This window comes from Pollicipes pollicipes, unplaced genomic scaffold (genome assembly GCF_011947565.3).
Source record: "Pollicipes pollicipes isolate AB1234 unplaced genomic scaffold, Ppol_2.1 Scaffold_4339;HRSCAF=5111_pilon_pilon_pilon, whole genome shotgun sequence".
Lineage (NCBI taxonomy): Eukaryota > Metazoa > Arthropoda > Thecostraca > Pollicipedomorpha > Pollicipedidae > Pollicipes > Pollicipes pollicipes.
The window spans coordinates 202,040-226,904 of NW_023596473.1; the positions used below are offsets into that span (position 1 = coordinate 202,040).

Consider the following 24,865-nt stretch of genomic DNA (forward strand, 5'->3'; position numbering starts at 1 on the left):
GCTAAGCTAGACGACGCCAGCTTATTCGGGAGGTCAGAGGCAACGAATTTAGTCCAGCTACAAGTAATGAGCATCACAGGCTCTCCTGAAGACGAACATCAATGCCCCTTATTAAGGAAACATTCTACCTCATGTTTCAAAAATAAATATACCCTGGCGTGCCCTATCATCAGATTGCTGACGTACCATAATAAAATAATTTTGACAACGAACAGCAGTGAATAAGCTGAAATGCGTGACAAGTTGTAGAATGTCGTCGGCTGTCCCAACTATTCCCAATTTGCTTTGTTCTTCTCAATGTAATTTCCAACCCGGACTTTTGATTTGTTTTAATGCCAAAATTTACAATGCATTCGGCACCTTTGCTCACGACGGTCTGATTCACCGACAAATGGAGTCAGTGCGGCATATCGTAAACCAACGCGCGTTTGCTCAAGAACAAATTATTATCACTTAAGCTAAGCCCGAACAAACTCGTGTCTGGTGACGACCGTTCAGAACAATTGACCTTGCTTAGTGATGAGGCCTGACATGTCGCGATGGGAATCTGTGAAGGACGGCGGCGGATACCGTGAAGCCACATGACCTCGTGTAGGAAAAGGTCACTTCCAATAATCCCACCCGACCCGTTGCCTGCTCGCCCAATTCTTGTGAGCCTCTGTGACAAAATGTCTTCGGCAAGTCGTTCATCAAAGGCGCGAGTGTGGACTTGAACGACTAGATTTCATGACACGGAAACCTCTGCAAAGCACGGGTTATATTTTACTTCCGTTCGCCATCGAATACACGCATAGGATGCCAGAGAAGTGCACTTGAAGGCCAATACAAACTCCGGGTTCCACGCAGAATGGTGGAGGAATGCCACTTTCCCCAACAGCGACAACAGAAATACGCCGAGTTTTTTTGTCCACGCTTTCCGTACTGTACCCTAAACCTACTCCACCCCAATTCCCACCAGTCATCACTGTCACGCTTTCCTTTTCTTGCTGACTTTTTTATTACCCTTCTTCAGGGGTCGTTTCTTGGATTTAGCAGAACGCCGCACCTTGACAGGTTCCTCAGTCTCCAATCCGCTGTCTTCCGATGACTCCGATTTCTTTTCGACTTCCAAGACACCCTCCTCCATCGTGTCAGCTTCTGCTTTCACTGAAGTCTCACCTTCGTCCTTGGTCGCCACCGTCGAACTCTTGACGGCATCCATGAACAGGTCCTCGTCGGGGTAGTCGGTCGGCGGAGCGCTGCCGCTCGAGCGCGACGTCACCTTCATGCAGGCGGCTGTGTAGTCGAGGAAGGTGATGCTCTGTTGAAGCCGACTGATGCGCTCCAGGTGGCGCTCGGTGTAGGGCAGCAGGCCCTCCAGCAGGGAGCGGAAGCTGGGGAGCCGGCGCCATGCCTCGGGGGGCAACAGACGCAGCAGCAAGTTCACTACCAGCTGCGCCTCGTGGCAGTGCTTGCTGTTGGTGTTCCACTCCACCACGAAGTGAAGCAGATCGTCCAACTGGTCGTCCCGCAGCTGCTTCAGGATGCCGGTCAGATGGTCGGCTGAACCACTCTCGCGCCGCAGCTCCTTCAGGATCTGCAGACAGCGGAACGGCCGCTTCAGCTTGATGGCCAGCTTGAGGGCGCGCAGCCACTGACGCTGCTGCACGAGGTTGCTGAGCGCCTGCTCCTGAGTGGCGCGCAGCGCGGCCGCCTCGGCGTCCACCTTGGCCTCCTCCTCGGAGACGTCGCGCCAGACAAGGAGCGAGGAGTCGGCGCCGCCTGAGACGAGGCAGCGCTCATCACCACGCACCGCCAGCGCCCACACCTTAGCCTCGTGCTCGCTGCACGTCTGCACGCACTCGTTGGCCTTGACGCTCCACAGTTTGAGCAGACCATCGGCCGAGCAGGTGAGCAGCTGCATACCGCGGCACAGGAACGCCACGCGCAGCACTGACGAGTCGTGGCCCTCGAACGTCTTGACGCAGCTGAAGTCGGCGATGGACCAGAGCCGGACAGTGCCGTCGGCCGAGGCCGTCGCCACGATCTGGTCCACGGGCGAAAAGGCCACCGACCAGACACCGCGACGGTGGCCGCGAAGCACGCCGGCCAGCGCCAGCCCGTCGGCGCTGTACAGGCGCGCTGTCTTGTCCTGGCTGGCCGTGGCCACCAGCCGGTCGTTGGGCGACACCGCCACAGAGTTGACGTCCTTGTCGTGCGCGATCTCAGTGCGCCGGCAGTGCAGAGTCGCCGGCTTCGGCGCCGGCGCCGGCTTCTTCAGCCAGCCGAGAACCGACGCCGGAACATCCCACATCTTGACGCACTTGTCTTCCGCGCCCGACACGACGAAGCCGGTGGTCAGCTGACTCCAGCAGACTGACGTCACAGACGCCGTGTGTCCCGGCCCGACGGCCAGGCACAATGCTTTCTGGAAGGTGTCCAGGTACCACAGACGTATCGTGTTGTCTTTGGAGCTCGACGCAAACAGGTTCTTGTTGCTGGCAGACACAGAGAGAGAAAGGACAGTGTCTGCGTGACCTTTGACAAGCTGGCAGTCAAACGTAGACACGTCATATATCTTGATGATTGAACTGTTTGTGGCAACAGCTATGTGTGTTTCTCCATCACCACAAAATACTACATCCAAGATCTCATCACTAAATCCAACATACTGTCGCTTCAACTCCATTGATACCAGGTCATACATGAGGATATTATGCTCATGATTCAGTACTGTCAAGGTCTTGCTCATCTCACTCTGGCGCAACTGACAGATGACTGATGAGTGTGAGCCGGAGGCTTCCTCCTGCATGTAAACACATTCAGACGTAGCCAAGTTCCAGATTCTCAGAACCCCACGTTCTCCACCAGTGATGGCAAGAGCAGCGCTGCCACCCTTGATGCCCGCCACAGACACACCTGGTGGGACAAGGACAGCACTCTCCATCACCTCATAGGTTGGCACTGTTCGAACCAGTGTTCCATCCCGTAGGTCCCAAAGCATCAACACCTTGTCACGGCTGCAGGTCAACAGCTGATGCTGGGACTTGTTGATACTGATGCTGGTTACCTTGCTGAAATGACCACGCAGCTCTTGCACAATGTCGGATGATGACAGGTTCCAGCAGCGTACCACAGAATCATCCCCAGAAGCATATATGAATATCTCATTATTGCTTTGATGGAACTCAATTGCACTGATCACACCCACAGATCCTTTCAAGTTATGGGTGCAGTACTGGCGGACTGTATCCCACACCTTGATGGTTCCATCCACTCCTCCACTAGCAACTAGGGTGGTGGTCTCATCAAAGCACAAAACAGGGATGGGTCCAGAATGCAGTGACTTCCATACACGCTGGACCTCATTCTTCTTCCAATCCCAGAGACGCAGCAGCCCAGAGGTGTGGCTCGTGACCAAAACATCTTCACTGGGACTGAGTTCCATGGTGTATATTGGGTCATCTTTGGCTTCTAGAGCATGAAGAACTTGTCCTGTTGCACAGCTCATGACATTCACTTTGTCCCCTGCCTGACATAGTATGTTCTCACCGTTCTTTGTAACCTGGATGTGTGGCTCAGTCAAAAAGGCATCATGCCTGGACGCAAGGCGGAGACGGAGGGCCACGTGTGATTTTTTGTCCATTGCACTTGCTTCTGACATACTGATCGTATGTGCAGCACCGTGGACTCAGGAAACCGCGTGCCCGTGTAAAAACAAGTGCGTCCGTGGTGTACAAGGCAAACTTATCCCTTCATGCCAATGTAGTCAAGAATAACGACCGCAATGCTCCCTGACGCGGGATGCTTGAGCACTGTTCTCTTCTAGGCAACCAAAGCACACCAAGCATCCGCGACACCACTCCCACGCCGTACCCAATGCCCAAACCACGAGCATACGGGCACCGCCAACAGTGCTTCAGCGCGTCCCACGTGCGACCGATTCCGCTATGCACGACAAAAATAGGGTTTTGATGGGGTTTTAGCGCAGGTGCTACAAATATTTCCGTGTCATCTAACACATGCTTATTGACCAGCTAGTGCATGCTACTGATCTCGTGTTTCGTTACAATATAGCTTTTCTTGTATAAAACAAGTTTAAAATATATTTTCCATATATTTATAGCGTTTTTCTAAAGAAAAATTGCACACTGTAAGAGCAGTCTACGAATACCACGTGACAACGGAGCTCATCGGGCAACCTTTCCTAATTGACCGCCTAAGCTGGCTGACGGCTCCATGCTCCAATTCTGTGCAACAAACTGCCACCAAACCCGATTATTAGATTGTTGCAGCCGATAAGGTGCCCCATTCAAGAGGATGATCACCATAGACTGAGTGAAAGCCAACAAAGAATACCCAAATTACTAAAATGGACGGTGGACGATCCCATGCTCCTAGTTTATGTTGGGTGACGAACGGTCGCTTAGGAACGGGTACTGCACCCTGAAGTCGATTCAGAAAAAAATTACGTTTGAGGTGTTTTTACCGAACCAAGATTTTAACCGTCTGAAAAGAGCAAAATTTTACCAAAGTATCGAATGGCTAAGGTTTGGTGGCGACAGGTTTTCAGTTTCGTTAGCTTAGAGTATGCGATCTTTTCAGTTGATTTGTATGCTTAGATAATTTTGGGTAATCTCTGCCCGATTCAAGATAATTTGTACCTATTGCAGTTAATTATTAAAGACGGCACGTCGAATGAAACAGGTTTTGTGATCATCAATTGCTTAGTTTCGGAGCATGGGATAATGGGTAGGCTTACTCAGTTAATTAGTGCCAGTCCATAAGAGCTGCGAAATTGCTCGGAACGGCGGAAACGTTTTACAAAAGCTCGCAGCATTGCTGGGACGGCGCTGGTTGGTGTTTAGGGTACCATAAAGGCGATGATCGGTGAAGGGGCTTGTATGGGCATGTGTCTTCTGGGTTCCCACATAGTATTATTGCATACAATGTCTGGATGCGCACGAGCAATCACTGGAAATGCGTTGTTTCAGGTCTCAAGAGTGCCCGGTGAATCTTTTCACCATTTAGTACATAGCGGGCTGTTGGCGTTCTGTATGAAGACGAATAGCGGTATCTGAATTGAAAAGTATTTTGGCTTTGTGTGGAATAAGAGCGGACCACACAAAGAAAAATGGCTGATGCTACTGCTCGCTCTCTTCAGTATGAGTACAAGGCGGTAAGTCTGCTTACATACTGTGGTATCAAAAGCACCTTCTCTTATTTTGCTGTAAAGATATAGGTCTACAGTCATTGAGTGTGGTCATTTGTGAGATGTGGAATTAACCACACTCAATGGCTATTCTTACATCTAACAAATAATGATGTCATATATGACAAGTGACTGCTATATAGGGGAATAACTTGTTATTTGTCAGACATTTTGTTTTGATCTTCCTTTACATGTGTTTAAAGTGCTCGCAAGCATGTCAAAATTTATGGGATGCGTGCAGTAATAGGAATTTGTCCCAGATCCAAGGGTGTTTGGGTTGAGAAGTGCTTTAATGGATGTGGCATTTTGCGCAAATGCAAGGAGCTCACAACAGTTTAAATGATGTTTACATTACCCTGATATTGGTAGCTTAGTGTGTGTCCATCATCATTGGGGCTTTATAACACACTCAGCTGCTTAGGCATCATGGTATTTCACATGTGCTCAAAATATGGGGCATTCCCTTCTCATCAACCATAAAAAACACTACAAATTTACATGAAAATCATGCTGAATATTCTTCAGTCACTGCAAGGAGATTTTGTGGGAAGCATGATGCTGAACTCTAAACCTTTCTGTTGTTTAGAACATGGATTAGCTTAAAGCTCTGCGAGTTAAGGATTTTAGATCAACAAGGCCCTTAAGGCACTCAGGACCTTAAAGCTCTGAGTGCTTTGGAGGCTGGAATTTAGAGCTGAAAATTTAGAAGTTTTGTTCTTTTAATTTTTTCATGCCTGATGAGATATGCATTTTTAGTGTCTGTACGATGAACAATATCATCCACCTGCAAATATCTGCATAATGCAGTCTACATCTGGTTGGTAGCCAAAAATCTGGACATGCTTTGTGAACTGCTATTTGTTGAATATTAAGACAAATTTAAACTGATGACACGCTTCACATTTTTTTCCAGAATTCCAACCTTGTCCTGCAAACTGACTTGCGTTTGGTGGAGCGACGAGGTCGAGATGAGGCCACTGGTGAGGTTGTCTCCCTAGTTGGAAAGCTGGAGGGCACCCGCATGGGTGACAGAGCTCAAAAGAACAAGCCACAGAAGACAGATGAACGCAAAGTCAAGTGAGAGAATCAAACGTGGTCAGGAGAGTGTGAGAGGGCAGTCAGAATGATCATGTGTCCTCATGCCATGTGTGTACCCAGCATCAGCATGCAGAGTGGTGTATACCTTAAAGAGGTACTTTGGAGGGGGCCTGCTGCCCCACACAGCTGTCTCATTTGGGACCGCTGTAGCTTATCAGAATCAAATTGTAGTAGGATGTGTCATGTCATCATAGTGTTCAGTTTCTATTTTTTGGTGGAGGGGTCCAAGTAGTAATATGCAATTTCACCCTAAGCATGTTGTTATATTTGAGGCTGTAAATGATTGGGATTTATTCATAAGTCAGTGTTATTGTACATGAAATGGAAATTGAGTTTTTAAGTGCTTTGCAGTTTACTTGCTGTTCAAAGAGTTGGCAGCTGATGTGTCACATGCATTTTTAGAGGGAGGAGTGCCCTCGCTGCAGTGGGGCAGTGACTGATTTGTGCTGATTTTGTGCTGTGCAGGCGTCAGAAGCGCGATGAGGCACAGCACGACTTTACCAAGATGCGCGGCACCACACTGCTGTCAGAGGGTGTGGAGGAGATGGTGGGCATTTACTACCGGCCCAAGACACAGGAGACGCGCCACACCTATGAGGTGCTGCTCAGCTTCATCCAGGAGGCCATTGGCGATCAGGTACACACTCCGTTTTTAGCTTGGCAGTTTTTAGACGAGATTCATAGTGTCCATGAGACATCAGAGTGCATCAGACATTTGAATATCACTCCAGGCAGGCTCATATGATGCCTTTGTGGGCAAATGTCAGGTTGCTTTGGTCTGCATCGCCATGACTCTGCGGACGGACGCACTGAACGGTCGGCCTGCCCCGTGGACGCCCCGGATCGTGTGACGTCATGTGTTGCGGTGCCACCTTGGCCTGTGGTGATGACCCGTGTTGTCGGCATGGGGGGGGGGGGGGGAGAGAAGAAGAGAAGGGGGTGTGCGTGGATGGCCGTTGGGGCCTTTGACACAGGCTCTGCTTGCTGTGTGGATCTGGCTAATGCATCAAGATTGTGGAGAGTTGGTTTGGCTCCATTTGCCATAACTTGACAACTCTACCATGAAAGCCGCTATGCGCTATGAAATGGTGAAATTTGAGCATAACCAAACCTTGGACAAAACGAGAGAAACTGGGCAGCCATTTAAACCACTTAAAGTGATGTCGTCCTCGTTTTTTGTTTTCTAGCGCATCAGGTGTTTAACGGCAGAGAGAGGTTCGTAGTTCACACCCCCACCCCCCGCCATGGGATAACCAAAAGTGTCAAAGCTAGCAAAGCCGGAGTGGTTTAATCAGCATTCATTGAGTAAATGTTTTTGTGAATCTGGCCAATGAGGGCGCAAAATAAAATTGTCTCTCAAAGGATGACAGCTCAACGTCTATGCAATTCTGGCACCGTTTACAGCTCTGACGGCGTGGCCGTCGCCCCAGGTAACAGTGCTCGGCGACTGGCCTGTTGCATGTCCATGTCCTGTGGTGGCGTTAGTGATCCAGTTTTTGGCCGTGTTGGCGCCCCATTCTGTGGCCGTGTGAACGTCCTAATCTTTGGCCGTGTGGGCGCCCCAGACTGGCCGTGTGGGCGCCCCAGTCTGTGGCCGTGTGGGCGCCCCAGTCTGTGGTCGTGTGGGCGCCCCAGTCTGTGGCCGTGTGGGCGCCCCAGTCTGTGGCCGTGTGCTGAGCCGAGGGCCGCGCTCCGGCAGCCCCGAGATGTGCTGTGCGGCGCCGCCGACGAGGTGCTGACAGTGCTCAAGAACGATCGCATGAAGGACAAGGAGCGGAAGAAGGAAACCGAGGGCCTGCTGGGCCCGCTGGCCGAGGAGCGGTTTGCTCTGCTGGTCAACCTCGGCAAGAAGATCACCGACTTCGGCACCGAGGTCAAGTCCACCGCCGCAGGTAGGCCGGCCCCTGCAGTGAGTTGCGCTCAGTGCGCTGACGTCCGTGGCGGACCGCGCCGCAGGTGTGGCTTCAGACTGGTGGTTCGGTAGCCACCGCCAATGCGCGACGGTCACGCGTTGCTTTGTTGGCGGTGTCTGCATTCTTATCGTAATTGGCCGCCACTTCTGTGGTGCGCTGGTGTGCGAAATGACGCAGGACGTGGTCGTGCACGGCTGTTGGGCGTGAACGGTGACGTGTTCTGTCGCCGTGTGCCGGCAGCCGACCAGCTGGACGACACGTACGGCGTCAACGTCCAGTTTGAGGAGTCCGAGGACGAGGGTGACAACGAGGACGTGTACGGAGAGGTGCGGGAAGACGACGACGACGAGGAGGGCGAGGAGTCCAAGGCCAACACGGCCATCTCGGCCACCAACGTGAGTCGCCGGGCCGGCCGCCCCCCGGCAGTTCGGCCGCGTCGCACCAGCTTCCGGTAGGAGGGGTTCCGTCACCGAGCTGAGCTGCTGCAGCTTGTAGCGCGTGATGTGATGTCCCACATGACATCACACCACCCTACCGGACAGTAGGCTGAAGGGAGTATCTATAAGACGGCGTTGTCGTACGAAGAACGTTGTAGCCCGGAGCTGTCCACTTAGTTTAAAGCACACCACGTCTGTAATGAGAGAGTTGTCAGGTGGCGATCTGTTTTATTAAGCGTTAGCATGTTCAAGGCGGGTAACGTCTATACTGCCTCACATTCCAGTTGCAAGGAGGAGACGAGTCTCTGATGAAGAAAGAGAAGGCACTTCATCCACAGGACATTGACGCTCACTGGCTTCAGCGGCAGCTGTCCAGGTACTGAGGCGTCATCTGCTCCTGCCGGAGCCCTCCACGTCAATGCCGGCTGGTTTGTGCTTCAGACAGTCGGTGCCAACTGAGGCCTCCGTTTACTTACGTATGTTGTTCCGCTCGTCATCAGTTTACCAGCACAGTAATCTAAAGCGGTGGCCGACGATCTCTTCAGTTGCCCTCATCAGTGTTTCTGTTTAAAGTATGCGTGGTGACGAGTCGGTGTTCCTAACTACTGCATTCGTACGAACTCCATCTCGGCCGTTACTCCCTGCCGCCATCCAGAGGCCTGCTGAGGTGTGCGCGGGCGCGGGGTGGGGGGCGGCTGTTACCGGCGTTCTCGTCGCCGAGCTGGCCGGTAGCGGGCACGCCGCGCGGTGCGGCGCCACCGACCATCGCCATCGCCCGCTGTTTCAGGTACTATACGGACCCGTTCGTGTCGCAAGCCAAGTCGCGAGAGGTGATGGAGGTGCTGCAGTCGGCCGAGGACGACCGCGAGGCCGAGAACAAGCTGGTCATCCTGCTCGGCTACGACGCGTTCGACTTTATTCGCACGCTAAAGAAGCACCGCCAGATGATCCTGCACTGCACCTTGCTGGCATCAGCGCAGTCCGACCAGGAGCGGCGCGAGCTGCGCGACCGCATGGAGGCCGAACCGCAGCTGCGCAAGATCCTCCGGCTGCTAGACAACGCCGTGCGCGAGGAGCTGGAGGCGGCAGAGCAGGGGGAGGAGCGGGCCGCCGGCGGCGCCGACCGCCGCCAGCCGCAGCAGGAGGCCATGGAGGTGGACGGCGAGCTCAGTCAGGTGGGGACGCGGACGCGGTACAGCCGGCAACGCTGCCGACATGGTTTCGGAAGCAAGGACGAGGTGGACAGGTTTCTAAAGACAAGGACGGGGTGGGCAGGTAGTCAGAGGCAAGGCTAAGGCGGACAGGGCATCAGAGACAAGGACAAACTGGACAAATGATAATGATGTACGAATGCAAATGAAGCTGCATCACTGCAGCTCTGTATTGGCCATGTAGTCTCATCTGCCAGTACAGTATTCACGACAAATGACCGTATTTGTCCGCGCGCCGCTCCGCCGTGACCTGACCCGTCTGCCGTCCTCGCAGGTGGCCGGGCCGCGGGAGACACTGGACCTGGACGACCTGGTCTTCTCTAATGGCAGCCACTTCATGTCCAACAAGAAGTGCCACCTGCCCGACGGCTCATTCCGCAAACAGCGCAAAGGCTACGAGGAGGTGCACGTGCCGGCGCTGAAGCCCAAGCCATTCGAGCCGGACGAGCAGCTGGTGCCCATCCGCGAGCTGCCTAAATACGCCCAGCCGGCTTTCGACGGTTTCAAGTCGCTGAACCGCATCCAGAGCCGGCTGTACCAGGCCTCGCTGCACTCGGACGACAACCTGCTGCTGTGCGCCCCCACCGGCGCCGGCAAGACCAACGTCGCCCTCCTCACCATGATGCGCGAGATCGGCAAGCACATCAACGAGGACGGCTCCATCCGCGCCGACCAGTTCAAAATCATCTACATCGCGCCCATGCGCTCGCTCGTGCAGGAGATGGTCGGCAACTTCAGCAAGGTGAGTGGTCGCGGAGCTGCGCCGGCCTCCGGGGGAGCGTCGCTGCGGGCTATAGCGAATTCAGGACGGGGGTCTAGCGGAGCTGTCCAGCCTTTTCACAAGCTCGTGAGGAGTACCCAGCGATCATCGGACAATCCTCAACCATTGGCCTCTCCTCGTAATCGGAGAAATGACATCTGGTGCCAACCACGTGTCATTTGTAGTTCCGTTTACAGCACAGTGATGACCCGAGTGCTCCGAAACCACCCGCAGCATGTGACGTAGGATGCCGGACGACCGCCACCACGTGCTATCACGCCCCGCCTTGGCCAACCGAGCCGACTGTGTCCGCGTGCCGCAGCGCCTGGCGGCGTACAACATCACCGTCTCCGAGCTGACGGGCGACCACCAGCTGTCACGCGACCAGATCGTCAGCACCCAGATCATCGTGTGCACGCCCGAGAAGTGGGACATCATCACCAGAAAGGGCGGCGAGCGCACGTTCACCCAGCTCGTCCGGCTCATGATCTTTGTGAGTGGCGCCGGCGGTCGCGCCGTCGGTCCGCTCGCGACCGCTGGCCGCGTGGTCTGCGGCGCGCAGCGGGCTACCACTGACAAATGCATATGTGTAGGACCGACAGTTGTTCAGCCGTGTTGTGCGCACAGTTTGACGAACAATTTATGTGCTTGCGATCTGACTGACTTAGACTGGTATTTCAGATCAGTAAATGATCAGCTGTGTCGGCTCACCTTGACCGTTATGACCCCGGAAACAGTGCTGTGACCTTTGGCGGCCATACCGTTAGCTTTGGTGACCATACCGTGACGTTTGGTGATCGTGCCGTGACGTTTGGCGACCACATAGGGACCTTCGGTGACCATGCCGTGACTACTGGTGATCATACTGGTGACGTTTGGTGACCATATAGAGACCTTCGTTGACAATGTCGTGACTTTCGCTGACCACCGGTGATCCAGCCTCGTGGTGCTTCCGCTGCAATCCTCTGTGACTTCACCGTAACCCTCAGCTACCATACCGTGACCTTCGGTGATCGTGTCATGGCGTGTTATGACTTGACCGTGACCATTGGTCACCATGGAGTGATCCCTTGTGGCCCTACTATGACACTGTATACGACTACCCTTGAGACCAAGCCGTGACCTTCGGTAACCGAATCGTGACCCCTCGGTGACCATGTCATGTGATACGGTGACTGTGTGGCCATCCCCAGTGACCATCCTGGGACGCTTGGTGACTATACCATTTCACTCGGTGACCGTGTCGGAGGTTTTGATGAACCTGCCGCGATCGGCGGTGGCCGTACCGTGACCCACGGCGACCGTGCATCGCTGACCGCCGCACGCGCGTGCCTGCAGGACGAGATCCACCTGCTGCACGACGAGCGCGGCCCGGTGCTGGAGGCGCTGGTGGCGCGCACCATCCGCAACATGGAGCTGACGCAGGACCAGGTGCGCCTGGTCGGCCTCTCCGCCACGCTGCCCAACTACCACGACGTGGCCATGTTCCTGCGCGTCAAGCCGGAGACGGTGAGCGCCGCCTGCGGTCCGGCCCGCCGGGGGCGGGTGCCGGGACGGAGGGGAGGGGTGAGGGACGAGCGCTGTGATGCCGCGGAGCTGCGCTGGGACTGGGCCCTTGTCCGGCCCAGACAGGCTCGTGGCCGGCCCGGACAGGCTCGTGTCCGGCTCAGACAGGCCGGTGTCCGGTCCATACAGGCTCGTGTCCGTCCCGGGACAGGCTCGTGTCCGTCCCGGGACAGGCCCGTGTCCGGCCCGGACAGGCTGGTGTCTGGCCCCGGACAGGCTCGTGTCCGTCCTGGGACAGGCCCCGTGTCCGGTCCAGACAGGCCCGTGTCCGGCCCGAACAGGCTCGTGTCCGGCCCGGACAGGCTCGTGTCCGGCCCGGGCGGGCTCGTGTTCGTTCCAGACAGGCCCGCGTCCGGCCCGGACAGGCTCGTGTCCGGCAGGGACAGACTCGTGTCCGACCCAGACAGGCTGCACGCGGCCTGTTCGGATGCGGTGTTTGGCGGAGGACGCTACGCGTGCCGTCAACCTGCCTTTGCCACGTGTCGTGGTCCACACACGGTCCGCTGGAGTCTGCTCGAGAGCCGCGCCGGAACGCCAGTGTCAGCGCGGTCTGCTCTGGCAGTCATTGCCGGGCGCCAGCGGCCCTGTACGCGTCGCTAGTGACCTTGTCCATGTAGGACGCCACAGTCTGCCGCTATACCCAGGGGTTAGACGCTGCAGGCTCGCGCCATCTGTAACCTAGCCGACGGAGTATGCAAGGTTGTTACGCCCATGGACCGGTTGTTTCCAATGTCTCACTGCGGGCTGGCATGTGCGTGTTCTCCACTCTCCTTCACCTCCTCATCGCCAACCCGGCCGTGACGCGCCCCGCCTGGCCCCGCCGTCGGCAGGGCCTGTTCTACTTCGACAACTCGTTCCGCCCCGTGCCGCTGGAGCAACAGTACATCGGCGTCACCGAGAAGAAGGCGATCAAACGCTTCCAGGTCATGAACGAGATCGTCTACGAGAAGGTCATGGAGCACGCCGGCAAGAACCAGGTACTCCCGCCGCTGTCTGGAGACTCCGGCCGCACAAGCGGGCCCACTGCTGCGTGAGAAGCGTGCCAGGATGCTCTGCGCCGGTGCTCTTGCTGTGACTCAACGGACTCCTAGCGTTGAGAGCTTATGGCATGTCTGAGGATGGGATATGGCTGGCAGATGTGGCCTTCACAGAATCGTGGGGAATAGCTCGTGGTGTTGTGCTGCCCCGACTGCCCACTAGGTGGCCGGCCTCCGCCTCAGAGGACGTGACCCGTGACCTGTGACCTGAGCTGGCCCGTGCTCGCAGGTGCTCATTTTCGTGCACTCGCGCAAGGAGACGGGCAAGACGGCGCGCGCCGTGCGTGACATGTGCCTTGAGAAGGACACGCTGGGGCAGTTCCTGCGCGAGGGCTCCGCCTCCACCGAGGTGTTGCGCACAGAGGCGGAACAGGTGGGTGGTGCGCCGGGCCGGGCTGTGTCGGGCCGAGCTGCCCCCATGTCACGCGACGCTGCAACTGCCGGTGCGTCCAGTATCGCTGTCAAACTCCACGATCTCCGTGTGTTCTCCACGCGGCTTCCGGCTCATTCGCGGAATACTGTTCTTCTTAAAGGTTTAGTCCGGACGTTTTGAGTGGATGGATTTCTGGAATCAGAGCTCACACCAAGCAGTGCTTGTTGTGCGAGCCCTGTTCTCTACCATCCGATCTTGCAATTCCAAGTCCACATCAGACTGGTGGCGAAAGCTTAGCGTGCTGCAATGCTCGGCGCGGTCCGCCCCGTCCTCTGACGCCATCTGACCTTGCCCAGAACGGCATTGCTATTCACGGGACCTTCATTAGTCTTTGCCATGCATGCCGCGGTGAGTCTCGATGATCCCGTGACCGGCGTCCGGTGACCCCGTTCCGCCCGCGCGCCCCGCAGGTGAAGAACATCGAGCTGAAGGACCTGCTGCCGTACGGCTTCGCCATCCACCACGCCGGCATGACGCGCGTCGACCGCACGCTCGTGGAGGACCTGTTCGCTGATCGGCACATCCAGGTGGGTTGCGCGGACGCCTCGGCCGGCCGGCCAGGCGGCGCTCCCCGCCCGGTCCGGGGCGGACCATGATGGACAGCTGCTGCTGTTGGACCACACGGCGGCTGGGGATTTCCCGAGCAAATGTGTCGCGATCAGTACGCAGCGATCGTCTCGTCGTGCAGCGATTCGCGACGAACAGCGACTCTGGCTTCTTCAGAGGCTCGGTGACCTTGTGCTCAGGATGTCTGGTTCCAGTCGTATTCATGAGTGGTTGACCAGGAGTGACCAGGAGCCACTGCTCGGCTGACGATTGCTGGTACTTGCTGCTGGTTTACGTGTTATTCCAGCAAGGGTGGGATGCCAAGTGGTCGTCAAACCCGACCGCCACACACGCTCTGCGTCCTTTTCCACCGTTGCTGCCGTGGCGGCGCGAGTACGCCCGGTCTCCGTCCTCGTCCAGGTGCTGGTGTCGACGGCCACGCTGGCCTGGGGCGTCAACCTGCCGGCGCACACGGTCATCATCAAGGGCACCCAGGTGTACAACCCGGAGAAGGGCCGCTGGACGGAGCTGGGCGCGCTGGACGTGCTCCAGGTGAGGCAGGCGCCGTGGCAGGTCAGGCTACCGCCACAGAGCCCTGACGCCTCCTCTCAACGAGACTGCATCCCACCACCGCGGGGTGTGCGGTGACTGGACGCGAGCCGCGCACCGCTCAGGGCGCGATGTGGGACGCCTGTTTAGTTCCTGATGCAAAGTTCAATAAGTCTTGTGAAGGCGATTAGTAAACTGAGTTGACAGTCGTTTTTATGGTGACTGATAGTTATACTCCATGAGCGTTTGCTGCGCCACGGACCAGATGTGTCAACTTGGTCCTTAAAGCATTTGGTACATTGCGGTTTGGAGTGCTACCCGTACTCCGGTGCCCGCTGGTGGCGCCGTCCAGCGACTCCAGGGGCGGCTTTGGCAGAGCCGTGACGTGCTGGTGCCGTTACCCTACAGATGCTGGGCCGCGCCGGTCGGCCCCAGTACGACACCAAGGGCGAGGGCATCCTCATCACCAACCACTCGGAGCTGCAGTACTACCTCTCGCTGCTCAACCAGCAGCTGCCTGTCGAGTCTCAGGTGCGTGGCGTGGCGCGTGTCGTCACCGCTGGCGGCCCGGTCCGGGACGGCCGGCGCCGGCGCGCCCGTGCGGCGCCGGGGCAACGCTGCTGCGCCGGCGGCCGGTCCCAGGAGCCCGATGCTGTCGGCGCGTCGCTCCCGCTCGTGCGTCCAGACCGGCGGGAGGTGTTGGCCGGGGTTGTGTTGCTGTCGGCCATCTTTGCGTTGCGCTGAAGGATTTCCAGTCCTGACTGGGTACGATGTCGTGGGGAGGTGTGCTAACGTTGAAGTACTACAGGCTGTGTATATATGTAGATCGCTTGAACAGATGACTGTCGCAAGACAACTACATACATGCCATGTAGTTGCTAGTACGTCATGCGGAAGTCATTTCACGTCGTTTATGTCAAGCATGTCATATGAAGCTTGCGTGGTAGCATTGTTTCGATACGCTCATCACACGGACCAGCTTTCCGGCTTCTGGAGGGTGTGTGTGTGTTTCTCCGCCGACAGATGGTGTCTCGGCTGTCAGATACGCTGAACGCCGAGATTGTACTGGGCACGGTCAAAAACGTGCGCGACGCGGTCAACTGGCTGGGCTACACGTATCTCTACGTGCGGTGAGTGCGCCGTGGGAACGGTGACCACGATCCCGCGGCGGCGGCGTGGAGTACCAGAGCAGAACACGTGCTGTGAACAGGTCAATGAACCCTCGATAGTGTGTACGCCCAGCCAGCATTGATACCTGTTCCACCCTTGAACCCAGTGGCGGCACTCTCCCGCCCATCTGAGTCGTGCCTGCTTGCGCCCAGCCCTGGTGTGCTGCCGTCAGACACGTTCCAGCTCGTGGCCGTTGTCGGGCGGGCGGCTGCTCGGCAGTTCACACTGACTCGACAATCCACACTGACCCAGCGTGGCGTCTGTCAACCCCTGACCGTGTCGCGATGTCGAGCGCGCCGGGTTGAGTTCGCCTGGCCGGCGTGCGAGTGTGGCACCGGCCGTGACCTGCGCTGACCTGACCTGACCGCCGGCCTGCAGCATGCTGCGCTCGCCGGCGCTATACGGCTGTGCAGCACGACTCCGTGGAGTCCGACCAGCTGATGGAGGGCCGCCGCGCCGACCTGGTGCACACGGCGGCGCTGGCGCTCGACAAGTCCGGCCTGGTCAAGTACGAGCGCAAGACCGGCCAGCTGCAGGTGGGCACGCGTCACGGCCGCCGCTTCAGCCGGGCGGCGCCGCCGCGGCACGCTGCGGCGGCGGCCCCGCCGCAGCGGCTGCATTCCAGTCCGGACGGATCTTCGTATTCGACTTTGCTCAGGCCGTGGCGTTGTCCGGCGTTATGAAACTGACGTGTACGGTATCTTCCATGAGTTATGCGCGCGGCCTGTGTTGCACCCGGACGCACATGCTCTGTGGTGTATGTGACTGCGGCGTCCTGTTAGCGGTGTCACCGGTGTTGGTGCGTCGGCGATGTCGACCCCGGACCAGAGGCTGGGCCCGGTGGTGTGTGACCTCTGCGGTCCCGCTGACGCGTCCGCGTGCCGCCACGCCCGCCCCGGCAGGTGACGGAGCTGGGCCGCATCGCGAGCCACTACTACCTGACGCACCAGACGGTGCAGACCTACAACCAGCTGCTGAAGCCCAGCCTCTCCGAGATCGAGCTGTTCCGCGTGTTCTCCCTGTCCGGCGAGTTCCGCAACGTCGGCGTCCGGGAGGAGGAGAAACTGGAGCTGCAGAAGCTGATGGAGCGCGTGCCCGTGCCCATCAAGGTGAGCAGTGCGCTGCCTATGTCGGGCAGCGGCGGCGATTCGGGTGCCGGTGGTGCCGTCCGCTTCTCGGTCGTCCCCCGTCACCTGCCATAGACGAGCCGGACCCCCGGCATCTCTCACCGATCACCGATCATGTCCGCCTCGTACAACAGAGACCGGTTCACAGCCTCCCAATCATAGTAACAAACAGTAATGTCAACAGGCTCCCCGGTCACGTGACGACGTAGACACCGGCGCCATTGTCTGAGAGCGAGCCCTTTGCGCGGCCCTGCCCTCCCACTGCGCCACTACCACTGCATGACAGGCGCCTCCCCCGCAGGAGAGCATCGAGGAGCCCAGCGCCAAGATCAACATCCTGCTGCAGGCGTACATATCGCAGCTGAAGCTGGACGGCTTCGCGCTGATGGCCGACATGGTCTACGTCACCCAGTCGGCCGGCCGGCTCATGCGCGCCATCTACGAGATCGGTGAGCAGGCTGGTGGGCGCGCGCCGTGCCACCGACTCACGGAGCGCGGCTGCGACGGGCGGACTGTGCTGCTCGGCCTGTGGCCTCTCGCCGGCGGACTGAGCTCGGCCTGTGGCCTCTCGCCGGCGGACTGAGCTCGGCCTGTGGCCTCTCGCCGGCGGACTCAGCTCGGCCTGTGGCCGCTCGCCGGCGGACTGAGCTCGGCCTGTGGCCTGTCGCCGGCGGACTGATCTCTGTCTGTCACCGCTCGCCGTAGGACTGAGCTCGGCCTGTGGCCGCTCGCCGGCGGACTGAGCTCGGCCTGTCGCCGCTCGCTGGCGGACTGAGCTCAGTCTGTCGTCGCTCGCCGGCGGACTGAGCTCGGCCTGTGGCCGCTGGCCGGCGGACTGATCTCTGTCTGTCGCCGCTCGCTGGCGGACTGGGCTCGGCCTGTGGCCGCTCGCCGGCGGACTGAGCTCGGCCTGTCGCCGCTCGCTGGCGGACTGAGCTCAGTCTGTCGTCGCTCGCCGGCGGACTGAGCTCGGTCTGTGGCCGCTGGCCGGCGGAATGATCTCTGTCTGTCGCCGCTCGCTGGCGGATTGAGCTCGGCCTGTGGCCGCTCGCCGGCGGACTGAGCTCGGCCTGTCGCCGCTCGCTGGCGGACTGAGCTCAGTCTGTCGTCGCTCGCCGGCGGACTGAGCTCAGTCTGCCATCGCTCGCCGGCGGACTGAGCTCTGTCTGTCGCCGCTCGCTGGCGGACTGAGCTCGGCCTGTCGCCGCTCGCCGGCGGACTGAGCTCGGCCTGTGGCCTCTCGCCGGCAGACTGAGCTCAGTCTGCCATCGCTCGCCGGCGGACTGATCTCTGTCTGTCACCGCTCGCCGTAGGACTGAGCTCGGCCTGTCGTCGCTCGCCGGCGGACTGAGCTCGGCCTGTGGCCGCTGGCCGGCGGACTGATCTCTGTCTGTCGCCGCTCGCTGGCGGACTGAGCTCGGCCTGTGGCCTCTCGCCGGCGGACTGATCTCTGTCTGTCGCCGCCTCGCTGGCGGACTGAGCTCGGCCTGTGGCCGCTCGCCGGCGGACTGAGCTCGGCCTGTGGCCGCTCGCCGGCGGACTGAGCTCGGCCTGTCGCCGCTCGGTGGCGGACTGAGCTCAGTCTGTCGTCGCTCGCCGGCGGACTGAGCTCAGTCTGCCATCGCTCGCCCGGCGGACTGAGCTCTGTCTGTCGCCGCTCGCTGGCGGACTAAGCTCGGCCTGTCACCGCTCGCCGGCGGACTGATCTCTGTCTGTCGCCGCTCGCCGGCGGACTGAGCTCGGCCTGTGGCCGCTGGCCGGCGGACTGATCTCTGTCTGTCGCCGCTCGCCGGCGGACTGAGCTCGGCCTGTGGCCGCTTGCCGGCGGACTGAGCTCGGCCTGTGGCCGCTGGCCGGCGAACTGATCTCTGTCTGTCACCGCTCGCCGGCGGACTGATCTCTGTCTGTCGCCGCTCGCTGGTGGACTGAGCTCGGCCTGTGGCCGCTCGCTGGCGGACTGAGCTCGGCCTGTGGCCGCTCGCCGGCGGACTGAGCTCGGCCTGTCGCCGCTCGCTGGCGGACTGAGCTCAGTCTGTCGTCGCTCGCCGGCGGACTGAGCTCGGCCTGTGGCCGCTGGCCGGCGGACTGAGCTCTGTCTGTCGCCGCTCGCTGGCGGACTGAGCTCGGCTTGTCATCGCTCGCCGGCGGACTGAGCTCAGTCTGTCGTCGCTCGCTGGCGGACTGAGCTCGGCCTGTGGCCGTTCGCCGGCGGACTGAGCTCGGCCTGTGGCCTCTCGCCGGCGGACTGAGCTCGGCTTATCATCGCTCGCTGGCGGACTGAGCTCGGCCTGTGGCCGCTCGCTGGCGGACTGAGCTCGGCCTGTCGCCGCTCGCTGGCGGACTGAGCTCAGTCTGTCGTCGGTTCGCCGGCGGACTGAGCTCGGCCTGTGGCCGCTGGCCGGCGGACTGAGCTCTGTCTGGCGCCGCTCGCTGGCGGACTGAGCTCGGCTTGTCATCGCTCGCCGGCGAACTGAGCTCAGTCTGTCGTCGCTCGCTGGTGGACTGAGCTCGGCCTGTGGCCGCTCGCCGGCGGACTGAGCTCGGCCTGTGGCCGCTGGCCGGCGGACTGAGCTCTGTCTGTCGTCGCTCGCCGGCGGACTGAGCTCGGCCTGTGGGCCGCTCGCTGGCGGACTGAGCTCGGCCTGTGGCCGCTCGCCGGACGGTGACAGCTCTGTGCTGTGTGATCCGGAGGGACGAGAGCGGCCGCACAGCGATGTACACGTCCCTCTCTCTGGTGTCCTTCCATCGCCGAGCGGATCTGTCACGCGGATCAGTTGTCCCCTCGTAGGCCTGTCGGCCACAGTAAGCGCACTGCGTCGTCCGGGTCAGCCTGCATCACCGCCAGCGTTGAAGTGTGGCCAGGAAGGGCCGACCCAGCCGCTGTGTGAAGCAGGCAGTCACAGAAAGGTAGTCAGTCTCTCCAGCACCCCCTCTTAGGACACAGGCGGTTATCGGCCGGCGGAACAGCGGTGCACAATAAGCAGGGAGCGGTGACTGGCATGGAGCTGACGCGGCACCACTGGCTCGTGTCCGAACCAGCCATCCTCACACTCCAGGCCGTGGGCCCCTGGCCGCTCTGCAGGGGACGAGCTCGGGCGGCCAGGTTGTGTGATAGATGTCCGACCAGTTGTTCAGATACGCACTTCGGGGCGAGAGTCGATGTCTACAGCTTCCCGGTTTAACGCGGCCTTCATTGGGCGCCTGATCCGCCCTCTCGTTAACCTCGATTGCCGCGCGGCCTGTAACCCAGACGATTGACGTTCTCCCGGCCCCGGCTCAGGCCGGTCAGGGATGACCATATCTTCGCCTCTGCCTCTGAGTCCTTTCTCGCACCGCTGCTGAGGTTGCAGCGAGTGAGAGGAAGTGCGTGCAGAACCCAGTGGTTTGATTTCCTCTGGGGTATCGCTAGCGTGCCGAGCCGCTGCAGGGCGCGCTCCCTGTTCCCAGCGGCGTAAGCGTGTCGTGCGGCCAGCGGGGACGCCCCAGTCGGCGGTCCATCGGCGTTGTTCCCCACGGATGACACCACCTCCGCCCGGCCCGAGTCCGTTTTCGGTGGAGCCGTCGGTGAAGCAGGTGCTGTCCGCCGCAGGCACGACTGCCATCGCGCCGTCAGCCGCTGCCCTTCTGGTCTCCGTAGCGTCGATCCGCGGTGTGTTCCCGTGGCCGACGTGTCGAACACGGTGGGGCACCGCCCGGCGCGCGGCCGGGGCGACATGGTTGGGACTCGGTACCTGTTGGGCGATGTAGTCTCTTCACGTGGGAGGCGCTCCAGCCCGACGTCGGCCGCTAACCGGGCGGCCAGCTGTACTACCGTCAAGTCCCTCCGCTCCGGAGACGTGGTCTGGTTCACATCTCGGCCGTGCGGTGGGAAGCGCAGGACTCCTTCACGCGGCGGCGTCCCTCGCTACTCGGCCGAGGAGGCAGTTCTCATGGCTGCGTCGGCGAGCGCCACTCCTCCCGTGGCGTCAGCAGAGCGCCCGTGATGGTTCATCCACGGCGGAAGCTACGTCGGCCTGGCCTCCGGTTGTATGGGCGCTGAACTGTACGTACGTGGCGGCGGCGGTACAGCGCGACCGGCAGGGTGAGCTGCGCGCGCGTCCCGGGAGAGGCGAGCCACAGCCCCACGTCGTACCGACCAGGGCTTCGACGGCCCTGAGCCGTCTCGCCAGTCTGGTCTCAAGCCGTTTGTCGTTTGAGGAGATCAGCGCGTGCCGAAGGTGACGCTCCACCGCGTTGTCGCCTAAGCGGATGGGCACGCTGGTTTTGCTGTTTGTTTCGTGCACACTCGAAATGAAAAGCGTGGTTTTGGTCTTCTTTTTTTCTGACCTCCATCGACCACGTGTCAGCTCACTCCTTCACCTCATCAACAGCGGGCTGAACCGTGAGTGTCGCAGCCTCTTCGATTTTGTCGTACGCGTAAACGGCCAGCCCTTCGGAGTCCATGCTGATTTGGGCACGGCGGCGCAGCACCGGATCGATTGCAAACAAGCCAGAACAGCGGAGATGGCGTCCCGCCCGTGGCAAGCCTCTTCACTGATATAGACCGCGCCTGATGGCGTTTCGTGCCGGAGGACCGCGCCCTTGATCGGCCGGGCAGTGGCGCCTCCACCGCAGCGTCCAGGAGAGTACCCACCGACCACAAGCTGGTAGGGAGGCGCGTCTGTGTGACCTTGTGGCCGGAGTACGCAAAACACCAGAGGCTTGAGAACAGAGGTGCCGTTTTGGGGAAGTTCTTGTCCGAGCTCCCGTCGGAAGTCCGAGGATGGACCATCTGCCCGTCCAAAAAAGTGTCAAAATTCAGGTTTTCCAAATGCTTCCAATTCTTTATATCAAATAACCACTACCTACAACCAATAAGCCCAGTCACTACTCCCGCCATGACAGTCCCTCACTCGGATCGAATGGAAACGAGGAAATGACCGTGGGCAAGTGATGTGTAATGGTAAGTAATTGTATGTCTTTTTGAACCAGTTTTCTGCTACTTGCGGGAAAATAGAGTGCGCTGTTTCGGTTGGTCCGGTTCCTTTAGACTCGTTTTGCTTACAGCTTCGCTGGCAATAACATTCACAGATGCCACTTACCTACCCATATGGGCTTAAAGGACAGCAGACGTGGTTCTGTACTGGTAGTGGTAGTTCCACTGAGTAGATGAGGGCCCTAACACCAAGAAGTGTGAACGCACTCCGGTGGTCCAGTAAGTGCTCAGTAGTACAGCACTGTTGACTCGTTTCGTTCTGTGATTAGCTGAGGCGGGGGGGGGGGGGGAGGGGACTACATCGCGTGATCGCTGCCCCCGCTCGGATTATAGAAGTGCGGTTAATGTAGCGCCTGCTGAAAAAATTACTGATTGAAATGCTTTCGTTTTCCTTAAGCTTAAATATCCAACGCGCGTGGCATAGTGATAACCTCATTCTGAGCTGCGCAAATGGGACGTCACTCAAACCTAGCGGAACGCGTTTTTGATATAGACGAATGACCGGACCAAGACCGAAGTTTCTGAAATGCGACTTTGATCGGATGGGAGACACTTTGCCATTAAACTGTGCTTTGGCTCTCGCCCTGATACGTTTGGTCAGCGTCAGTCTGCGCACGAGGTGGAAACCTTTGATCTGTTAAGCAAGACATAATGGCAAGCAGTTTTTGCGTAAGGCCTCTCCCGCAGACGGCGTCTGGGACGGCTCTAGTTCCGTTTCTATTGACTTCGTTCCTTGCCGCCGTCTGGATGTGATGAGCTTGTATTACGCTCGGCTGATTGAGTCCTCTTTGACTCGGCGCTGCCGAGCGGCGGCTGTGAATGTCTTCTGTGCTTCGCTAATGTATTTATTGTCCTCATGCCGGCCAGTTCTGAGCGAATGTATCCCTTTTCCTGTGCTGTGTTGATTTCCATTTAAGCGTCTGATGCAGCTGTGGTCAGATACAATTAGATACCCTCCTCTGAAGTGGTTTCATCAGCGAGTTTACCAGCAAGTCTTCCACGACGGCGAGACTCACTGTACCCAGGACTTTGTCCTTTGACCTGACCTGTGAGGGGCAGTACTCCCCGCTTGCGCCATTCAGATGCGCTATCGCACCGCCGTCGCGGGCGTGTCGCTGCCACCGCCGTACGTCCGCGCTCCAGGCCCGGGTCTACCCTCCACCAGGACGTATTTGGCGTGCTTCTAGCCTTGCAAGCTTCGCTAATGACGTATGCAGCGCAGACTGGTCTGCGGTGATGTGAGGGGATGACACGTGTGGACGACGGTCTGACCGCTGTGCTGCTGAAGCCAGCCGCATTCTGAACACTCACGCTGCAGTGGGGGCACATCGCGTGCACATCTTACCGCCCCGCCTGTGGCCGGTGGCACGCCCGATGCCGTGTTTCCATGCAGAAAGGCCAAACGCGGCGGCGACCTCCACACTGAATCAATGGACCGTTCCACGCCATTTGCCAGGCCCCGGCTGCTGTAAAGGCCAGCTGCCGCAGAAATGCTGATGGGCAGCTTTTGGAGCTTGGGCCATTTTTGGATCAAAGATGGTGTACGCAGGTGCAGAATTAGCACGTCATGTGCACGATGTAGCCAACGTGTCTGGTTGTATCCCCTATGCTTGGGTGCATGGGTGACCGTCAGTGACATTGAAACCCAGCGTTTTCGCTCAGCCTTCATATGATGTCACTTGAGCTACGTCCCTTCGCTAAGCACTTCTGAGTGTGTACATGTGTATTTGACGACTGTTCGGAGACAGTCTTACTGTGGACCGACCCGATAAAGTACAATGGATATATAAATAAGCCGAGACGTGTCTTCGGAATGCGCACCAAATTTGATGTTGTTTAACTTTGAAAAACTGTCGCATTGCTCGTGCGGTATGGCGTCTGCCACCTCCGTGTCTCGCTAAGCCAGACCCCTGTTTGTGTGCAGTTCTGAGTCGGGGCTGGGCGCAGCTGGCTGAGAAGACGCTCAGCCTGTGCAAGATGGCAGACAAGCGGATGTGGCAGTCGATGTCGCCGCTGAGGCAGTTCAAGAAGATCCCCGAGGAGGTGGTCAGGAAGATCGAGAAGAAGAGCTTCCCGTTCGAGAGGTTTGTTGCTGGCTGGCGATGTCACACGCCGTCGCGCTGGTCGTGCTACGTCTGGCACTCAGCTGACGCCCGGCGTGTCGTTATCAGTCTGTCGCGCCTCGTGGTGCCTGCACACGACGTTGTCGCGCTCGATCCATCAGTGGCCTCTCCAGCCCGTTTACCCGCTCGGCAGGGCCGCTCCGAAGCTCCGTCGGCCTAACCACCGTGCCGATCGCCAAACAGCGCCTGGCGGGCGGGCGGAGCGGCGGCGGCGGGCGCCCGTTCTCGGCCGCGCCCCGGGCGCGAGCGGGGCAGACGGGCAAGGCGTGCAGCGGCCGGCCGCCACCACGCTGATTGCGAATTGGTGGAATCAGTTGGAGCTGTTGTTTGTGCCGTCGAATGTTGCCGGCGGGATGAATCTGTCGTCTGTTCTCTGCTGGGTAGCGGGCGTGTGTTGTTTGTCATAATCTTGAGCAGTCTTGTATGTTCTGGGTGGGAGATAGTTTTGCGGAATGGAGTGGCGGCTATGGAGCGGCTGTGCCTTTAGCAACCGTGTTATCTGTACCCATGGGCGAAGGCAGGGTCACACTATGTATGCGTGTGGGATGGGGGGGGGGGGGGGGCAGGTGGTGGAGGAGACCCAACCACTTTCTTTCGAAAAGTGGTGCGCAAAATTTTTCCCGTAGGGCATAACATCATCAAGGGTTTTCTGTCAGTAATTTTTGCGTGTTGCCTTTGATTTTGTAGTTCTCGACATTTAATCACAAAGATTATATTAATGTATATACA

General features: G+C 58.7%; 2 protein-coding genes across 2 annotated transcripts in view; one reads left to right on the plus strand and one right to left on the minus strand.

The window, feature by feature from the left end:
- Window positions 1–740: 740 nt before the first annotated feature.
- LOC119097759 (transducin beta-like protein 3) lies at window positions 741–3,844 on the minus strand. Its single transcript, XM_037220731.1, has one exon. The coding sequence runs from the start codon at window positions 3,641–3,643 to the stop codon at window positions 968–970; it is 2,676 nt and encodes an 891-aa protein (XP_037076626.1). The 5' UTR covers window positions 3,644–3,844; the 3' UTR covers window positions 741–967.
- Window positions 3,845–4,803: 959 nt separating this feature from the next.
- LOC119097769 (putative U5 small nuclear ribonucleoprotein 200 kDa helicase) overlaps window positions 4,804–24,865 on the plus strand; it is a 58,321-nt gene continuing 38,259 nt past the window's right edge. The window contains 22 exon segments of the mRNA XM_037220743.1: window positions 4,804–4,835; window positions 4,974–5,158; window positions 6,105–6,268; window positions 6,755–6,926; window positions 7,989–8,181; window positions 8,443–8,597; window positions 8,924–9,015; window positions 9,427–9,814; window positions 10,125–10,592; window positions 10,933–11,103; window positions 11,949–12,119; window positions 13,007–13,153; window positions 13,443–13,586; window positions 14,057–14,173; window positions 14,613–14,744; window positions 15,150–15,272; window positions 15,765–15,871; window positions 16,290–16,317; window positions 16,319–16,447; window positions 16,814–17,020; window positions 17,340–17,487; window positions 23,938–24,097. Coding sequence (XP_037076638.1) covers window positions 5,114–5,158; window positions 6,105–6,268; window positions 6,755–6,926; window positions 7,989–8,181; window positions 8,443–8,597; window positions 8,924–9,015; window positions 9,427–9,814; window positions 10,125–10,592; window positions 10,933–11,103; window positions 11,949–12,119; window positions 13,007–13,153; window positions 13,443–13,586; window positions 14,057–14,173; window positions 14,613–14,744; window positions 15,150–15,272; window positions 15,765–15,871; window positions 16,290–16,317; window positions 16,319–16,447; window positions 16,814–17,020; window positions 17,340–17,487; window positions 23,938–24,097 — 3,461 coding nt within the window. The 5' untranslated portion in view covers window positions 4,804–4,835; window positions 4,974–5,113.